This window comes from Pan paniscus, chromosome 23, assembly GCF_029289425.2.
Source record: "Pan paniscus chromosome 23, NHGRI_mPanPan1-v2.0_pri, whole genome shotgun sequence".
Lineage (NCBI taxonomy): Eukaryota > Metazoa > Chordata > Mammalia > Primates > Hominidae > Pan > Pan paniscus.
In genome coordinates, this window is record NC_085927.1 from 53,020,303 (window position 1) to 53,038,028 (window position 17,726).

The 17,726-nt window shown below is 59.3% G+C and overlaps 1 protein-coding gene across 3 annotated transcripts in view; it reads right to left on the minus strand.

Moving 5' to 3' along the window:
- Positions 1-252: 252 nt before the first annotated feature.
- The window catches only part of SCUBE1 (signal peptide, CUB domain and EGF like domain containing 1), a 146,835-nt gene continuing 129,361 nt past the window's right edge, over positions 253-17,726 (minus strand). For 2 of the 3 annotated variants that reach the window (XM_034948492.4, XM_034948491.3), the window contains 7 exons: positions 16,957-17,118; positions 15,292-15,459; positions 13,782-13,943; positions 12,903-13,100; positions 10,932-11,084; positions 10,394-10,473; positions 253-6,475 (listed from right to left, as the gene is read on the minus strand). In XM_034948492.4, the coding sequence (XP_034804383.2) occupies positions 6,323-6,475; positions 10,394-10,473; positions 10,932-11,084; positions 12,903-13,100; positions 13,782-13,943; positions 15,292-15,459; positions 16,957-17,118 (1,076 nt within the window). In that variant the 3' untranslated portion in view covers positions 253-6,322. Of the gene's footprint in view, positions 7,498-10,393; positions 10,474-10,931; positions 11,085-12,902; positions 13,101-13,781; positions 13,944-15,291; positions 15,460-16,956; positions 17,119-17,726 lie in introns of all 3 variants that reach the window. The other variant, XM_055105419.2, reaches the window with a different exon arrangement.

The following is a 17,726-nucleotide window of genomic DNA, read 5'->3' on the forward strand; positions in this document are numbered from 1 at the left end:
GGGCACTCTCTTACTTGCATCTCTGCAGGGCTGTGCCGGGGCTTCCCCAAGAGCAGCGGGGACACTCGGCAAGGGCACTTGAGCCTCTGGCTGTGTCTGCTCACGTTGGCACAGTGAGTACCCTGTCCACCAGGTGGGGAAGGCAGAAGCTGTCTTTTCTCCGAACGAGTTTTTCGTGCTTGTGAAGGAGGGAAGGAATGTCACTGAAGTCACCCTGGCCCCGGATCCTCCTGTTCTCTCCCCTCCCTGCAGCCTTCTCTCTGTCTCTGGACTCCACCGCCAGGGCTGACCTGGCCCAGTTTCCAGTCTGTAAGCTTCAGATTGATCAACGTTTTAGAGATATTTCCTACCCTTGGATTAGATGGGCTTGAGTTTGATTCCCAAATCCAGAGACTACCAACTCTTTGCCTTGGGCATGTCCTGTGGTCTCCCAGAGCCTTCATTTCCACATCTGAAGAATGGTCTTAACCCCACCATCTACACGGGGCTGGGAGGATGGAATGTGTGGATATTAGAGGGTTGAGCCCAGAGCCTGGCACCCAGTGGGCACTGAGTGAGCGTCAGCTTCCCCGCCTTTCCCTTCTTCCTGTTGGGGCTTGGGGGGTGCAGACAATTCCAGGGGGCTCACTCAGGGGCTCTGAGTGGCATGGTGCAGCAGGGGACTGGAGAGGCCTTGAGGCCATCGCAGCAGATGCTGGGAGGGCACGCAGGCCATGCCTGTGTTGTCTGGGCTTCAAGGATGCTTTGCCCACACCTGATGTCCTTTCCAAGAGCAAGGCAGGTGGGATCAGGCCAACCCCAGCTCTGCCTGCCCAGGACTTACTCCTGGAAGGGCCAGGGATCTGTGGGTGCTGTGGGGGCAGAGGCAGCCGCGGTAGAATAGGAGGCGCTCTCTGCTCTCTCTCCACATCCTCACTCCACCCCTCATTACATCCTCTGCCCTTGGCCTGAATGATGTCGGCTCGGCATGGACACCTTGTGCATCTTTGGTGAAAAGGGACCTCAATGTCAGGTGCAGTTTGCCAGGGTGACCAGACTTCCTGAGCATGGACCAGGGGAGGTGAAAATGGCTGGACTCCCTGGGTGAGAAGGAAGGCTTCTCCCTGTGGGGCATGCACTGTGGCAGGCAAGGTGAGCAGGCTGTCCAGGGCAGCTTGTCTGCTGTCTGGGGCAGGTTGTCTGTCTATCTACTGTCTGGGGAAGTGTGTCTGTCTGTCTGCTGTCTGGGGCAGTTTGCTGTCTGCTTTCCGGGGCAGTTTGTCTGTCTGCTGTCTGGGGCAGTTTGTCTGTCTGTCTGCTGTCCGGGGCAGTTTTTCTGTCTGCTGTCCGGGGCAACGTGTCTGTCTGTCTGCTGTCCGGGGCAGTGTGTCTGTTTGTCTCTCTGCTGTCCGGGGCAATGTGTCTGTTTGTCTGTCTGCTGTCCGGGGCAGTTTGTCTTTCTGTCTGCTGTCTGGGGCAGTTTGTCATCTGTGCAGGGCACCAACTCCCTGTCTTTCTAGGAGCCTGGCACACAGGAGGTGCTCAGTAAATGTTTGCTAAATGACTCAACTTATTTCAGTATCTTATTTTTTCTGCTGGGGGTGGTGGAGGCACTGGAATAATATTCAACTCCAAAAATGTAAATTAAGCATCGGTATGGCTTAAACAGGCCAGGGGCCTCCTGCCGTGGACAAGCCCAGGGGACAGGCTTCACTGAGACGCTGCCTGCAGATGGTGCGTCTCTTAAGAACGAGCGTGCATGAAAGGGGGGGCCATTCAGACAGAAAACTACGCTCGTTAGAGGTAGGGGAAATGGCGTCTCTCCCAAGGCCTTCAAATTTGGCCTCTTGTGCCATCCTTGTCTGGGGATGTTTTGGCCCGTGTTTCAGCTCTACTTTATCTGTGTGTCCTAAGCCAATGGGTAGCTGGAGAGAAAGCTGCCTGAGGCCTCCACTGTGGGCCCACCGTGGGCCCTGCAGCCTGGGCCACCATGGAGGTGGGGGAGGACTGGGCCACACTGTCCCCTTGGGGATCCAGCGTTTCGGAAACTGGTCATCGCCTGGCCAGCGTGACCTGTGTGGGGCAGGGGCATTGAGGCTGGGGAGCGTAGGCTGATTCTGCTGCTTGAGAGGAGGGAGGTTGGTGTGGCTGTGGCTGTGAGGCTCTGGCGCGGGGAAAGATGGGGAGAGGCTCTGGCATGGGGAAGGACTGGGAAAAGGCACAGCCTAATTCTGGGCAGCAGGTGAGGCCACCTGGCTGCAGGCTGCCCTCAGCGGCTATATGAGCCCTCACTCACGGAGGGCCTGGCTGTCTTCGAAACCCTGCTGCAGGTTCCTTCCCTTCCCGTGGCTTGTTTCTGGAAAGTAGAAATAAACTTGGGGGGAATGCCAGGAATGTGGGGTAGAAAGGTCCCCCCACACCTGGGTCCCACCTGACTCCTGGGAAGCTGTGCGGGAGACACCCCGGTTTTCCATGCCTTTCTTCACAGAGGTCCTCTGGTTCCCTGGGGTGCGATGCTCCATTAGGAGCTGACCCAAGCTCAGAGGAGCCTGGAGACCGGGCAGGTGCCTCCGTCCCGGCCAGATGGCAGTGCAGGGACTCCCAGCAGCCTGCTTGCTTCTTGGCTCCTCTCCCTGGAGCACAGCGTGCGGCGCTGGGGACCTCATCAGCTGCTCAGGCGACAGTCGAGGAGGGGCTATGCCAGCCTCCCCTCAGACAGCATGGGGGCCTCCTTGACTCTCTGCCCTCAGCTTCCATCTTTTCTTGGGCCTCGTTACATGGATCCGTCCTACCTGGCCCAGTCCTTGTTCCCCACTTCCCTTTTCTCTACACCTCCATCTTGAACCAGGTGGAAGAGCCACCTCACATCAGTCAAGCTGCCATTGGCTTCGACAACATGCCAACTGGAAGAAATGCGCTTTGCTGTCCACGGAGCTCACCTTGGGACCATCCTGCCCTGAGGCCCAGGGTCAGCTGTAGTTTAACGGGGGACCCCCAAGTTCCCTGGTATGAGACTGATGTGGAGACTCAAGACAGAGCCCAACCCTGGACTTCAAGTCACTCAGATGGTGTGGGAGGCCCAGTGGGGCTGCTGGCGACCTCGCGCTCCTCACGGCCTCTCCTGTGGGCTGGGAGCTATAGAAGGGCTTGCGAGGGAAAGCAGGATGAAGGCTGGGCCGCGTCTGCACCTGCCCATCCAACTTTGCCCTGGGCACACTGGGCATGGTCTGACCACGGTGGTGAGTCCTGGAACATGAGGGGAGGAGAGGCGGGCAGTGGATCTGCGGGTACGTGGGTGGCAACTTTCAGAAACCGCCCAAAGGAATTGCAGAAAGAGCTCAGCGAGGTTAAGAGCTCTTTCTGTTTCTGGAAAGGATTAAAAAAGAAAACCCTGGCTGGGTGCGGTGCTCACGCCTGTAATCCCAACACTTTGGGAGGCCGAGGTGGGCGGATCATGAGGTCAGGAGATCGAGACCATCCTGGCTAATATGGTGAAACCCCGTCTCTACTAAAAATACAAAAAAATTAGCCGGGCAAGGTGGTGGGTGCCTGTAGTCCCAGCTACTCGGGAGGCTGAGGCAGGAGAATGGCGTGAACCCAGGAGGCGGAGCTTGCAGTGAACCAAGATTGCGCCACTGCACTCCAGCCTGGGTGACAGAGCGAGACTCCATCTCAAAAAAAAAAAAAAAAGAAAGAAAACAAAAAACAAAACAAAAAAACCAAACAAAAACACTGAAGTGTGATGGTTGATTGCATGGTCGTCTTGGTTGGGTGAAGGGATACCCAGCTAGCTGGGAAAACATGCTAGGGTGTTTCCAGAAGAGGTTAGGATGGGAATTGGCAGACTGAGTGAAGACATCCACTCCATCCAATCTGTTGAGGGCCCCAATAGAACAGAAGGAGGAGGAAGGGAGAATCCTCCCTTTGGGAGCTGGGACATCCATCTTCCTCGTTCTTGGGGCTTTGGATGCTGGGACTCACAGGGTGGCCCCTGGCTTCTCGGGCTTTGGACTCAGACTGAGTTACGGTGTGGCTTCTCCTGGTCTCCCACTCGCAGACAGCAGATCGTGGGACTTGTTGGCCTCCAGAATCCGTGAGCCAGTTCCCATAATGCAGCCCCTCACACATCTACGTCTGTATCCTCTGTGTTCTGATTCTCTGGAGAACACTCGTGAAGAGGCGACACCCCTCCCGGCACCTTCCTCAGGAGCTGTTGCTGCAGGCTCACTCGGGAGGATGCTTGCCTCTCATCTTGGGGATGACTGACGGCTCCACAAAGGGAGGGAGGGAGGCCTCTTTCCAGAAACCAGGGCTGGCCTGCGTGGACTGTGACCAGAGGAGCGGCAGTGGCCCCTGGCAGGGCTTGTTAGTTGACACTGACCTACCCACCAAGTGCAGAGGCTCCACTCTCTCTCCGACTTGAGTTGGACTTCAGCAGAGAAGGCAGCTGATGGCAGCAGGAGCCACGCCACGGAGCCCGCTGCTGTGGGCACATGTGACGGCGTGAGTAATTGCTGAGCTCCGGGCCCTCTTTTGGACTGTAGAATATGTGATCACGGCCTACCTCGTCACCAAGCCCTGAACCTCCAGGGACCTCACTTGGCTGCCTCCATCTGTGTGGTCCTCAGTGTGCCACAGCCTCTCAAACTGTGTTTGTTTCTCGCCAGCCAGGCTGGGCCCGGGGGTGACCAGGAGGAACCCTAGAGGCAACTTCGAGCTGAAGACCGGAGTTCATTTTCAGATTCTCCCAGGTTCCTTGGGATTTTCAGTATTTGTTAACCTGAAACATACAGACCATTTCCCATGCAGGTCCTACAGCTCGCGGGCAGATGAAGAGCAGGCAAGGCCCCCTGGACCTCGGCATGGGGTTCTGCTGGCTCCATCCCAGGCGCTGGCCTTCCGGCTGGGTGGGACACATGCACTTGGTCACAGCCCAGACTCTCTTTCTCCTGACATTTCCCTGCTTGCTTCTCTCTCCTGCCGCCTTGTGAAGAAGGCACTTGCTTCCCCTTCACCCTCCGCCATGATTGTAAGTTTCCTGAGGCCTCCCAAGCCATGTGGAAACGTGAGTCAATTCAACCTCTCTCCTTTATAGGAAGGAAAGAGGTTTCCCTGTGAATGGGGGTGGCATGGCATAGCAAGAGGAGGCTGCACTGGGAGCCTGGCCTCTGACAGCAAGCTCTGCTCTCTCCCCTTTCCTCACTGGCCGCTCTGAGGCTCCTTGTGGTGGCACAGCCTGCTCCTGTGAGCAAGGCCTTGTTTCCTGCTGACACCTGGGCATAGTACGGACCCCAAGGTCACTGCCACAGGGTGAGAGCCAAGGCCCCTTTCGCCGTTTATTGCTGGGCCCCTGCACCTCCTAGGAACGGGTCCGAGGAGAAGTGTCTTCCACTGAGTCTCGTCCAAGGGCAGTGATGTTGTTGGCAAGGGGACTGGGGTGAGGCCAACACTCCAGCAGAGCATCTGAGCCTAGTTCTAGAAGAATTCGTGTTCAGAAGCAAGTCCAAGGCAAGCTGTGCTCTCCCCAGCCCCAAGGGCTGCCGGCCTCACAGAAACAGAAGGGCAAATGCTGGGAGGAGCTGTTTAATCGTTCAGGGAGGCTGATAGCTGCTGGGACTCACTGGGCTCATGCGGGAAGGGATGGGGTCACAATTCATATTTACAGTGACCAAAGGGCATTTTCCTAAAGTACCCACAAATAGAAGTATATATATATATATTTATATATATATTTGTATATATATATAGAGTACTTCATTAAATGTTCTGTCGAAGGAATGCAGAAACCTCCAGTCTCCTCCCCAGCAGCTCTGTTCCATCCAATCACAGAACCCTTAGAGCGCAACAGCCCGGAGCCGTGGCCTTGCCTGTGGCTGGAGGAGTTGGCAAAGCGTGGGGCCCGCGGATGCCAGCACAGGCTCATCGACCTCCCCCAGACGGCGCCTTCGTCCCCTCCTCTCTCCCCTGGCCTCCTGTCTCGGATGACCACGCCTCCCAGAGCACAGGCCCCACTTCCCCTCTCTCCTGAAACGCCAGGCCAGGCGGAGGGTCCTGCAATCCTGCTACCTGCAGTCGGTCTGCCAGGGCTCAGGAGAGGGCGCTCTTGGTGTCCTGGGGAAGGGAGGCAGAGGGAGGGAGGGAGGCTTCCTGAAGCAGGGTGCTCCCACAGGGGTGGCGGGTCCGAAGGGTGCCTGGGCTCGGTCTCCATGGGCTGGTCGGCTTCCCTGAAGGGCAGTGCCATGGGGTTCCCAAGGCGGCGTGGAGGCCCATGCAGCTCCCACTGTGGAGGGCAGGTGCACCCTCCGCAGACCAGGCCACCCCCAGGCAGGGCCACTCCCCCCGGTTATTTGTAGGGCCGCAGGAACCGAGACACTTTGGAGCGCAGCAGTTTGATGAAGGACCGTGGGAACATCTCCTTGGATTCCTGGGCTGTGTACTTGAAGTAGTTCTGGGGATGGGCCAGCACGTCGAAGAGGGCCTTGATCAGCTTCTTGTCCTGTAAGATAGAGTGGGTGGGAGGCGGGGGAGGCTTGGGGCCTGTAGGGTCTGTGGGGTGTTGCCAGGCTGGGGGAGGGGAGAGAGATGTGCTGGCTGGTGGGTTTCAGGACCCCACAGACCTTCTTTTGGTTTTAATAGTATAACTGGTTTTTATTTGTTTATTTTTTTTGAGACAGTCTTGCCCTGTCACCCAGGCTGGAGTGCAGTGGCGGGATCTTGGGTCACTGCACCTTGCCTCCCGAGTTCAGGTGATTCTGCTGCCTCAGCCTCTCGAGTAGCTGGGATTATAGGCATGCACCACCACACCTGGCTAAGTTTTGTCTTTTCAGTAGAGACGTGTTTTCACCATGTTGGCCAGCTTGGTCTCAGGCTCCTGACCTCAGGTGATCCACCCACCTCGGCCTCCCAAAGTGCTGGGATTACAGGCGTGAGCCACGGCGCCTGGCCCGTAACTGGTTTTTAAATAGATCATTGGCATTAACTCTTGGGATTCCAATAAGATTTTATTAAAGGCCAGGTGTGGTGGCTCACACCTGTAATCCCAGCACTTTGGGAGGCTGAGGCGGGCAGATCACCTGAGGTCAGGAGTTTGAGACCAGCCTGATCAACATGGGGAAACCCCGTCTCTACTAAAAATACAAAATTAGCTGGGCGTGGTGGCGCACGCCTGTAATCCCAGCAACTCGGGAGGCTGAGGCATGAGAACTGCTTGAAACCGGGAGGCAAAGGTTGCAGTGAGCCGAGAGTGTGCCACTGCACTCCATGCTGGATGACAGAGCGAGACACTGTCTCAAAAAAAAAAAAGATTTTATTAACAAAGAGTTCCACTGTGAAATGACTCAACACAACCGACATCTGCAAACAGAGAACACCCAGCCAAGAGCACAGGCTTTGCAGCTGGCAGATCCCAAATCATCACTTCAGGCCTGCTCGCTGGTCCCTGGACCTCGGGAACATCGCTTTGCTGCTCTGACTTTCATTCTTCCCTGCACAGAGAGGTCACGATGCCTCTTCCTGGGGCTGCGAGGAAAATGACCCGCACTGGCGTGAGCGGAGAACCTCTCCTCAGCGGTGCTCAGTATAGGTTTGCTGCAGGGATCTAGGCAGCAAATGGGGCTGTCCTCCGGAGCAGTCTCTGGAGGGCAGATGCAGTCCCCACCCTCTCTGAGCCCCAGTGTCTCGTCTCTCTAGTGGGGCACTGGCTGCCACCCTGGGCAGAAACTATGGAGCAGAGGTGAGGCCTGGCAGAGGTCTGGTTCCTGACAGAGTCCCCAGAGCCTGGCCCAGGGAAGGTGCTCAGCAAATGGCGACCACCACCTGCTGGCGCGTGAGAGCTCCTCGCCCTGTTGACTGTGACTGCATCTGCTGTGTCTGGGGTGGACCTGTCCTGGCACACACTCATCTCTGCGTACACACCCACCACACCCCACACCACACACCCACTCACCCCCACACACACCACACACCCACTCACCACACACCACACCCCCACACACACCCACTCACCACACACCCACCACACCCCATACCACACACCCACTCACCACACACCCCTACACACACCCCACACCACACACCCACTCACCACACTCACCCCCACACACACCACACACCCACTCACCACACACCTACCCCCACGCACACCACACACCCACTCACCACTCACCCCTACACACACCACACACCCACTCACCACACACCCCCACACACACCACACACCCACTCACCACACCCCTACACACACCCCACACCACACACCCACTCACCACACACCTACCCCCACACACACCACACACCCACTCACCACTCACCCCCACACACACCACACACCCACTCACCACACACCACACCCCCACACACACCCACTCACCACACCCCATACCACACACCCACTCACCACACACCCCTACACACACCCCACACCACACACCCACTCACCACACACCTACCCCCACACACACCACACACCCACTCACCCCTACACACACCACACACCCACTCACCACACTCACCCCCACACACACCACACACCCACTCACCACACACCTACCCCCACACACACCACACACCCACTCACCACTCACCCCTACACACACCACACACCCACTCACCACACTCACCCTCACACACACCACACACCCACTCACCACACACCTACCCCCACACACACCACACACCCACCACACCTCCCTCACCACATCCCCACCCCCACTCACCACACACACCCCTATATACACACCACACACCCCCTCACCACACCCCACCTCTATTCACTACACCCCACCCCCACTCACCACACACACCCCCATACACACCACACACTCCCACCTCTATTCACCACACACACCCCCATACAACCACACACCCACCACACCCCCTCACCACACACCCTATATACATACCACACACCCACTCACTACACATCTTCCCCACACCTCTATTCATCCCACACCCCCACACACACCACACATCCACCACACCCCCACCCACCACACACACCGCCTCCATTCACCACACACCCCCCCACACATACCACACACCCACCACACCCCCACTCACTACACCCCCCACACACCCACTCAACACACACCCCTACACACCCAGCACACACACCCCTACATACCCCTACATACACACTATACACACCCACTCACACGCCCCACAGTCAAACCCACACACCCCTACACACACCAGTCACCACACACACTGAACACCTCCAAACTCACCACACATGCCTCCACAAACACACCACACAGCACACTCCCCCACCCCCCCCCACACACACACGCGTGCCCTGAACCCACACCCTGGAGACAGATGCTCCTGCCCTCCTCTGTGCTGTGGCGGCAGGGACTAAATATTCACAGAACAAACCTAAAGTGAGTGCTGGTGGGCGCCAGGAAGGAGGGGCACGCGGGACCTAAGGGGCTGCAAAGGGTGTGCCCAGGTCAGGGGGTCCAGGCAGGCCGCCCAGAGTACGACAGGATGTCCCAGCTGAGGGCGGAAGGATGGGGGGAAAGAGGTGGCGGAAAGAAGAATGGGCCGAGAGGCTCTGCTGCGTGTGAGGAGCTGGGAGCTGCTGTGGAGGAGGATGGCCCTCCGGCTGAGGTTTGTGTCCCCAGAGCAGTGTCAGGACGCTTCCAGTTTGGGAGCGATGCTCCCAGGGCGGAGCTGGGGGGACAGGGATTTGCGGGGAGAGAGCCCAGGACGCATCCCTGGTTTCTGCCCAAGCAGCTTGAGGAGGAAATCAGGAGCCGAGGGCGGCAGCACGTGACTGGCAGACTATGGGGAGACTCAAGTGAATCTTCCCGAACTCTGCAAACCATCCTTTTCTCAGAAGAAGTGACAGCGGGAGCGTTCCAGCCCTGCCCTTGTCCTCCACACCCCGGGGCTCCTGGGCTGACAGTGCTGCTGCCCAGGGCTGAGCTGGGTGAGTCCCGGGTCCCCGGGCCTCTGGCCAGTACCCACCATGTGACACACCAGGCGGCCCTGCCTCTCCAGGCTGGAAGCAGGAAGAGGAGGGAGCCTAGTCCCAGCGGCAGGGGGGCTCCAAGTGACAATGGCACTGGGTAGATCCCACTGATACTGAGACATCCCCCAGAATACCCTCATTCTACAGATGAGGAGAGTGAGGCTGTGAGCTGGTGAGGAACGTGCCTGAGGCCACATCACCAGGTCCTGGTCCCCGCGTCCTCACCAAACAGCTTCCCTCAGGCCTCCTGGTCTGGAGGGACAGATGTGCAGGACCCAGTCCCCACCATTAGGGCTCTGGGACCCCCAAGCCTCCTGCTCCTCTCCCATCACCACCCCCCCTCCCTTGCTCCTCCAGGGGCCAGGGCTGGGGCAGGGGCGGTCCTGGCTCTTCACAGGCCCCATCCCAGGGTTATGTGGATTCCCGTCCAATAAACTCACTCACTTTCAAAATTTCCTGGTGGTTCTCCGAGGCGTACAGGCGCCCATCGCGCACGATGTCCTCTATGAGTTGCTGGTAGTCCTCTGGGCAGCGGGTCAGCAGGGGGAGAGGAAGGCGAGGGGCTTGAGACCCACGTGCTCCCCTTTCACCTCCAGCCTCTGCCCTCCCTCCCGTGCTCCAGCCATGGGCTCTGGGCTATGGCTGGCCGCAGCTCTGCCTCTGTGCCTTTGAACCTGGGGCTCCCTCCACCTGTATTGTCCTCCTCGGGGTTTCACTAAGAACCCCCTATTTAGCCCTCAAAACCCTGCTTGGGCAGCACCTCAGCTGAAGCCTGCAGATGCCACTAACCGCTGTCTTGCCTGTACCACCCGGTACCACCCTCAGCCTGTCTGGCTCTGGCCCCTGACAGTGTTCGTTCTGCTTCCAGGTCTGTACCTGCCAGGTCGCAGCTCCCTGAGGGCGGGGACGTGCGACTCATCTCTGTGTCTCCAGGGCCCCGCCTGAGCCGTGCACAGTGGGCTGTGAAGACAGTGGATCTTACCATCGTAGGTGACATAGGGCACTTGGAAGCCTTTGCCGCTGTTGCCTTCATTGGATTTGAACTGGATCCAGAGCTTGCGGGAGCGGGAGGTGAAGGCGATGGGCCTCTCATAGGTCTGGCAGGTCTCATAGGTGGTGATGGATGTGGGAGAGGCTGCGGGTGAAGCATCATTGCTGAGCTGCCACAGGTAGGCAGCTCCTCCTGCCCTAGGCCACTCGCCTCCCATCCAGTCCACCACCCAGCACCTGCACCGAACGCCTGGTCCCCCAAACACAATGGCTTAGTCTTTGTGCTTGTTCCCTCTGCCTCTGAGGCCCTTCCCTACCCTCAACCCTGGTTCTTACTTGTCCTTCTGAGACCCATCTCTGTCCCCTCTTCCAGGAAGCCTCCCTGACTCTCCCCCCATCCCCTCCCAAGATCTTGCTCTGCTCTGGTGAACCCCTTATCACAGGCCCCTCTGTCAGTGGGTCTCCATCTCCCTCCAGCTAACTGCTCCTCGGTGACAGGGCTCAGGCCTGCACTTGGTGCAAGGCCAGGGTGGGAGTGGAAGCTGGGGGAGGACATGGGAGATGAACTGGCACCGACTGCTGGGACCAGAGGCACAGACTTGGGAAGTCCCTTCTCCCCGAGAGCAAATACACCAGCAAGGCCCACTGAGCCCTGATCTCCCGAGGAGGAAATCAGGAGCCGAGTGCGGCAGCGTGGGTACAGCATGTGACCAGCAGGTGAATCTTCCCAAACTCTGCAAACCATCCTTTTCTCAGACACGGTGATAGTGGGAGCACCCCAGCCCTGCCCAGCCTCTCCCCGCTTAAGGGCTCCTTGGCAAGGCCTCACGGCTCCCTGGGGGCCTTCCCGAGGAGCCCTTCATGGGGGACAGGCTGGGCTTCACTTCAGCTCAGGCTTGTGGTGGGGGACAGAAGGAGGGGATGCTGGGGGCAGGGGAGCGGGTGAGGGGAACGGGTGGGGAATGTGGTCCCGGGCCGGTCCCTTGCCCATCCGCACACTGCGGCTTTTGGCTGCTCAGCTGCGTCAGCCTTGCTGACATCTGTCTACTCATTAGCTATGCTGAGCAACTCCTGCCCAGGATAACGCAACTCTGGTGGAGCAGCCCCGGCGCAGACCTCAGGCCCCTCCCCGCCCCCTCATCTGGCCGGTCTCTGTGGTCACTGGGTACCCAGAGATGTTCTCTGGCCAGTGTCTGTGGGTGTCTGGGTTCCTGCTCTTCCTTCCCTAACACTCAGATATGGAGCTCGCTCACATGGGCACCCACAGCCCGACAGCAGCGAGGTCCCCTGGACAGGTGTGCTGCAGGTATTTGGCTGGTGCTCGGGTGGCTCAGGGGCCTCCCAGGCATTCCTGCTGCTGTGGCCAGCTGGGCACACAGCGGTCACACCCACTGCTGAGTCCAGTCCTCTCTCATGCCATTCCATCCTTCACTCCCTGAAGTCTCAAGAGGAGCCCTGACGGGGGCGGATGAGCCGGGAGTCCAGGGCTCACAGAGGGGTGGGGAGGGCTCTCTGAGCTGGTATCTTGTGTGGTGCATGGGACGGCCGTGTGGTCCCCCAAACCTCAGCGGGCGGGAGGAGACCCGTGGAGCTGGAGCCTGAGGTCTCGCCCTGAGCGGTGCGGCAGAAAGTGGTGGCAAGGGGCCCTGCGGCTGGTCCCGCCACTGGGATGAGGGCCCGGCTCGTGGCCGGAGTTGAGACCAGGCCTGACCATGTCCCAGCATCCACTCTCGGAATACCCTAAGCTCTCCAGATCTTTCCACAGAACTCTGTAAAGCCAGCTCTTAGACCCAAGTGGGTTTCAACCCTGCCTCCCAGGTGGACTCTGAGGGGCTGGTCCTCTGAGCCCCAGGGCCCTCCTCTCTGCCCTGTGAAGGCAGCGATCCCACCTGGCAGAACCGCAGCGAGACGGGGGTGCACACGCTGCTGAGGCTGCCTCTGGTCCCCTCGGCCCCCAACGTACCGCTCTTCCTCATGACCAGAACATCGCCACACTCATCCTCGATGGGCAGGAAGATCTCAGGGACCACGATGAGGATCCTGCGCTTTGGGGGAGGCGCGATGTGCCAGACGCATTCAGCGTTGGCTGGGTAATCGCCAGGGTAGTTGGGGGACTCGATGTAGCCGGTGTAGTCACCAAGCTCGCCGCCGCAGTGCTGGTCTGTGGGCACAGTGGCCCGAGGGCCTCATCAGGCTCTGCTGGGCAGGGGCCCTGGCCGGCCAGGCCTCTAATCACCTGGGAGGCCTAGGGCAGGGCTGGAAGGTGCTCTTGTTCCCCCCCACACTAGCCCTCGGACCCTGAGCCCATCCTCCTTGGGGACCCTGCCTGGGCTGCCCCCAGAGCAGGAGGGCAGGTCCCCTGTTCAGGCCTGTGGTTCCCTGAGGCCCAGCCTGGGGGCTTCTTCTTACTGGGCTGCCATGCCTGCAGGCCCACCCTATTTCTCTGTGGCTGGGCCTTGTCAGGGGCACTGAGAGGGCCTGGAGCCCTGCCCTCTCTAGCGGCCCTGTCAGTGCCCCTGTAGGCTGTCAGCTCCCCCAGCAGACCCAGAAACTAGAGCAGGGCCTGGCCCAGGGCAGAGGCTCGGGCTGTGTTGGGTGAGCAGTGGGAACTGATGAACGATGGCCACCATTGTGGGCTCCGTAGAGTGGGCCAAGCCAGGGCTGCCCCTTTGGTGCCACAGGCCTCCAGATGGATGCAATGCACCCGAGAGCAGACGGGACAGAGTGGGAGGAGTCCAGTGTCCTGGTGGAGCTCGTGTGAGATCAGGTCTCCTCCCGCCCCCACAACCTGCCCAGCCCCTCCCGTGTTCCCAGCTTCCCACGGCAGAGCAGCAGCACCCACTTTTGCAGTGTGTGACGTTGGTGGAGCCATCGAAGTCTGTGCTGGTGTTGCCCGGACAGGTGATGCAGTGGTTCTGGCCAAACTCGGGCTGGTAGGTGCCGACGGGGCAGCGGATGCAGCGGTGGGTGGTGGTGTTGTAGTGGTGGCCGGGGGAGCAGTGCACTGCCGGGGGACACAAGGCAGTGTGGTGGGTGTGGAGGGGTGCAGGGAAAGGGCAGCGCTGGGGTGCTGTCCCCAGGACCTCTCATGCCCTCGAGGTCTGTTTTGGCACAGAGTTCAAGGCTCCTCCCCACCGCCCCATGACCTCCTACCACCCTCACTCCACCATGGCCAGGAAGAGCCCTTGGCGTGGGGGTCACATGGCAGATTGATGTGATGTTGGCTCCAGCAAAACAGGGACCACACAGGCCACCTTGATGGGAGCCATTTTCAGGGAGAGCGGGGGCGATGATGTGGCCGGAGGCGTGCGGGGGAGACAGGGAGGAGGGGAAGTGGAGCCAGCTAGGCCAAACCCTCTTTCTACAAGGTTGCTGGGGCAGGAGAGACAGGCGGCCGGAGTCTGAGGGGTGCCGGGGCGGGGGGCTAGAGATGGGCAATTCTTTTTTTTTTTTTTTTGAGATGGAGCTCGCTCCGTCACCCAAGCTGGAGTGCAATGGTGCCATCTTGGCTCACTGCAACCTCCGCCTCCTGGGTTCAAGCGATCCTCCCCTCCCAGTCTCCCGAGTAGCTGGGATTACAGGTGCACATCACCACACCCAGCTAATTATTTTTGTATTTTTTTTTAAGTAGAGACAGGGTTTTGCCATGTTAGCCGGGCTGGCCTCAAACTTCTGACCTCAGGTGATCCACCCACTTTGGCCTCCCAAAGTGCTGGGATTATAGGTGTGAGCCACCGCACCTGGCTTCAATTCTTTTTTTAAATGGGCAAATTCAGAACAGTTTGTATGTGCAGGCGAGTATCTGGTGATGTGGCTGGCTCCAGAGGGCTGGGAGCCAGGCCACCTGGACAGATGGACAGACACTGAGAGGGAGCGCGGTGGGGAAGCAGGGTCAGCAGCTGAGAATGGGGAGGATTTGGGGGAGTTGGTGAGTGAGGGAAGACGGGATGTAGACCTGGGTGGGACCAGATGCCCTGAACAGACAGCAGTTGAGGTGATGCCCTGATCCCACTCCTGCCCCCACACTCCTGCCCCCACACTCCTGCCCCCTCCTCACCCTCCCAACCTCCCTTCTAGATGCTGCTCAAGGCCTCCTGTCCCCAGAGCCCTCCCCAGTGCTCCAAGGAGCTGCTGTTCCCCCTGGAGCTCAGAAAGCTCTCAGCTATAAGGTGTCCCTGTCCTAATGCGGGGCACAGTGGATCACCCACGCCCACGCCTGACAGCTCCAGGCTCCTCCTCTGAGCTGGGAGGTTCGCCACGTGGAGGAGATGAGAGGGGTTCGGGGGAGCCTCTTGGAGCAGTGCAGCCCTGCCTCTCGGGGTGGGCGGGCGTGGTGGGGAGGGCATGCTCACCTTTAGCCTCGCAGTCCTGGAAGGAGGTGGTGCCTTCGTGTTTGGTGAGCAAACCCCCTCCACAGGGGAAGCAGCCAGTGCGCCCGGGCTCAGGCTGGTACGTGCCCACGGGGCAGGCCTGGCAGGGCTTGAAGCCATCGGCCGAGAAGAAGCCTGGAGAACACTGGCCTGGAAGTCAGAGGTCATGGCTCAGGCGGGCAGGAGGGCACCGCAGGGCCGAGGCTGTGGGTGGTCTCAGGCCCTGCTCTTGGCCCTTGCCCGGCCCTGGAAAAGGTACTGGGCACCCGAGGCCTGGGGTGGGGACGGGGTGGGGAAAACGCAGCAGCCGGGGTGCAGGAAGCTGGGCCCTGGTCCGGATGATGCCAGCGGTTCATGTGCGGCCTTGGTCAAGCCTGGCTCTCCTTCTCCCACCAGCAAGAAGGCCTGGGGGTTGAAGAGCAAGAGGCCTTGCTGCTGAGCTGGGAAGGGGACCCACAGGTGGAGGGACAGGTCACGTGTCTCAGAGGGGCTGTCCCCGGGGGGTAGGCTGCACCGGGGTCTCCGCAGAAGGAGCACCTGCTCAGCTTCAGGGTGACGCTGCCTGGTCTACCAGCAGGGCCAGGCCAGAGCAGAGGGAGGCGGGTCTGGGGAGGGTTTCTGAGGTACTCAAGGGCACCCCTGGGACAAAGGGAGGGGACCACAGGAAAGCCAATTTCAGCTCCGAGTAAAGAATGTTCTTGCGTTCCAGCAGACTCAGGATGCAGAGAGTATTCTGGCATTGAGTGAGGGGCGGGTTTAGCATCCTCTCAGCCCAGACCCTGGGATTCTCAGCTTCTACCCAAACACGGAATCTCCTACCAGTGGCCACTCCCCCAGGGGTGGAGACCACACTCCTGGAGTGGGCGTGGGCCAGAGAGCAGCCGGCAGCCTGGACGGACTCAGGGCTGGGCTCTGAGCCCTTCCGTCACCGGGAGAAAGCTGGAGGTCTCCAGTATCCTGGGACCCCACTCCCCCACCCTCACAGGCACTGTGCTTCTCAGGGTGCTGAGAACCTTCCCCGCGGATTCTCCTGGGTGAAACTCACAGTGGCCTGGGAAGAAAGGCTCATGGGGAGACTGAGCTAGCTTCACAGATGGAGTTCAGTGGGGAGAGGGAGGTAAATGCAAAAGCTCTTTGCAAACCTAACTGCATTTGGTAAATTGAAAAAGGGCTTTCTAAACAGTCTGTGGGGCACATAATAAAGTTCTTTGTGTGGAGCAAAGTTCTTGCTCAAGTATAAGATACTCTCTGCAAAGTGTTCCAGTCGTAATGGAATGTTCCGTAAAATGTAAGCTGTCTGGTCCACCATAAGGCACTTATGTACCTCCCGTAGAAACCGTAAGTTGCACACTGTGAAGTCCTTTCCAAAGGGCACAATGCAGTTCTGAGAGCACACCGAGTGCAGTGCAGCGCTCAGCACTGTAGTGCAGGCCGGGACTGCTGACGCTTTGGGATCTGTCACGCACTTTGTAAGTGATGACTGCACAGATATCGTGAAGGGTTTTGGAAAGGACAAGGAACTTTAGAAAATACCACACTCTCTGGCCACACCAGGCACCTGGGCCTTCGACAGGAGGGCCTCATCAGAGACAGGAGGAGCCCCCGCCCACCCCCCACCCCCACCTCTCCTTCTAGGCCCGCACTTGCCTCCACATTCCGACACGTTGCGGGCACCAGGCAGACCAAGCCCGTCGCTGCTGGGGCACGGTGTGCAACTGAGCTGGCCTTCCATGTCCTGGTATGTTCCTGGCATACATGGCACACACTGGCCGAGCTCACCACCGAAGTGGGTGCCAGGCCCACAGGCAACTGCAGAGGCAAAGCGGAGAGGCTGCTGGAGGCAGAGGTGGGGAGGCCAGGGGTGTCTCCTGTGTGCTCAAGCCCAGGCTCTCCTGATAGACACAGTCCTTGTCCCCTGGGGCCCCAAGGACACAGAGGGGCCCCTGACCTATCCCAGAAGAGCCTGGGGCAAGACCCAGGAGGCAGCCATCTGTGAGGGCCATGTCTGGCCCCTCTGGCTGCTGCACCTCAGAGTCCTCTGCGGACCCCTCCATCTCCACCCGCTTATAAAAGCCTGTGGTCCCCACCTCCCCCATACGTCTGTCCTCTGTCTGCTCCACACCCTGCCCTCCAGCTTTAGCAAACTGCCTCCTGGATGTCGCCACTTGGATATGCTACAGTCATTTCACCCTGAAGCTCCCCTGTCCTTCCTGAGTGGAGGAGTTAGGGGCAGTGGGGAGGGACTGGGGCTCAAATAGGCAAGGGCAGGAGGGCCTGGCGGGCGAGGTGGGAGGGGCGTAGTGAGGAGATGACGGGCTGAAGACAGCGCAGTCTGGTTGGCTACACTGAACAAATACGTCGACTGATGAGTAAGTAAGGAAACTGAGTAAATCAGTAAACTCAGGAGAAAGGGAGCC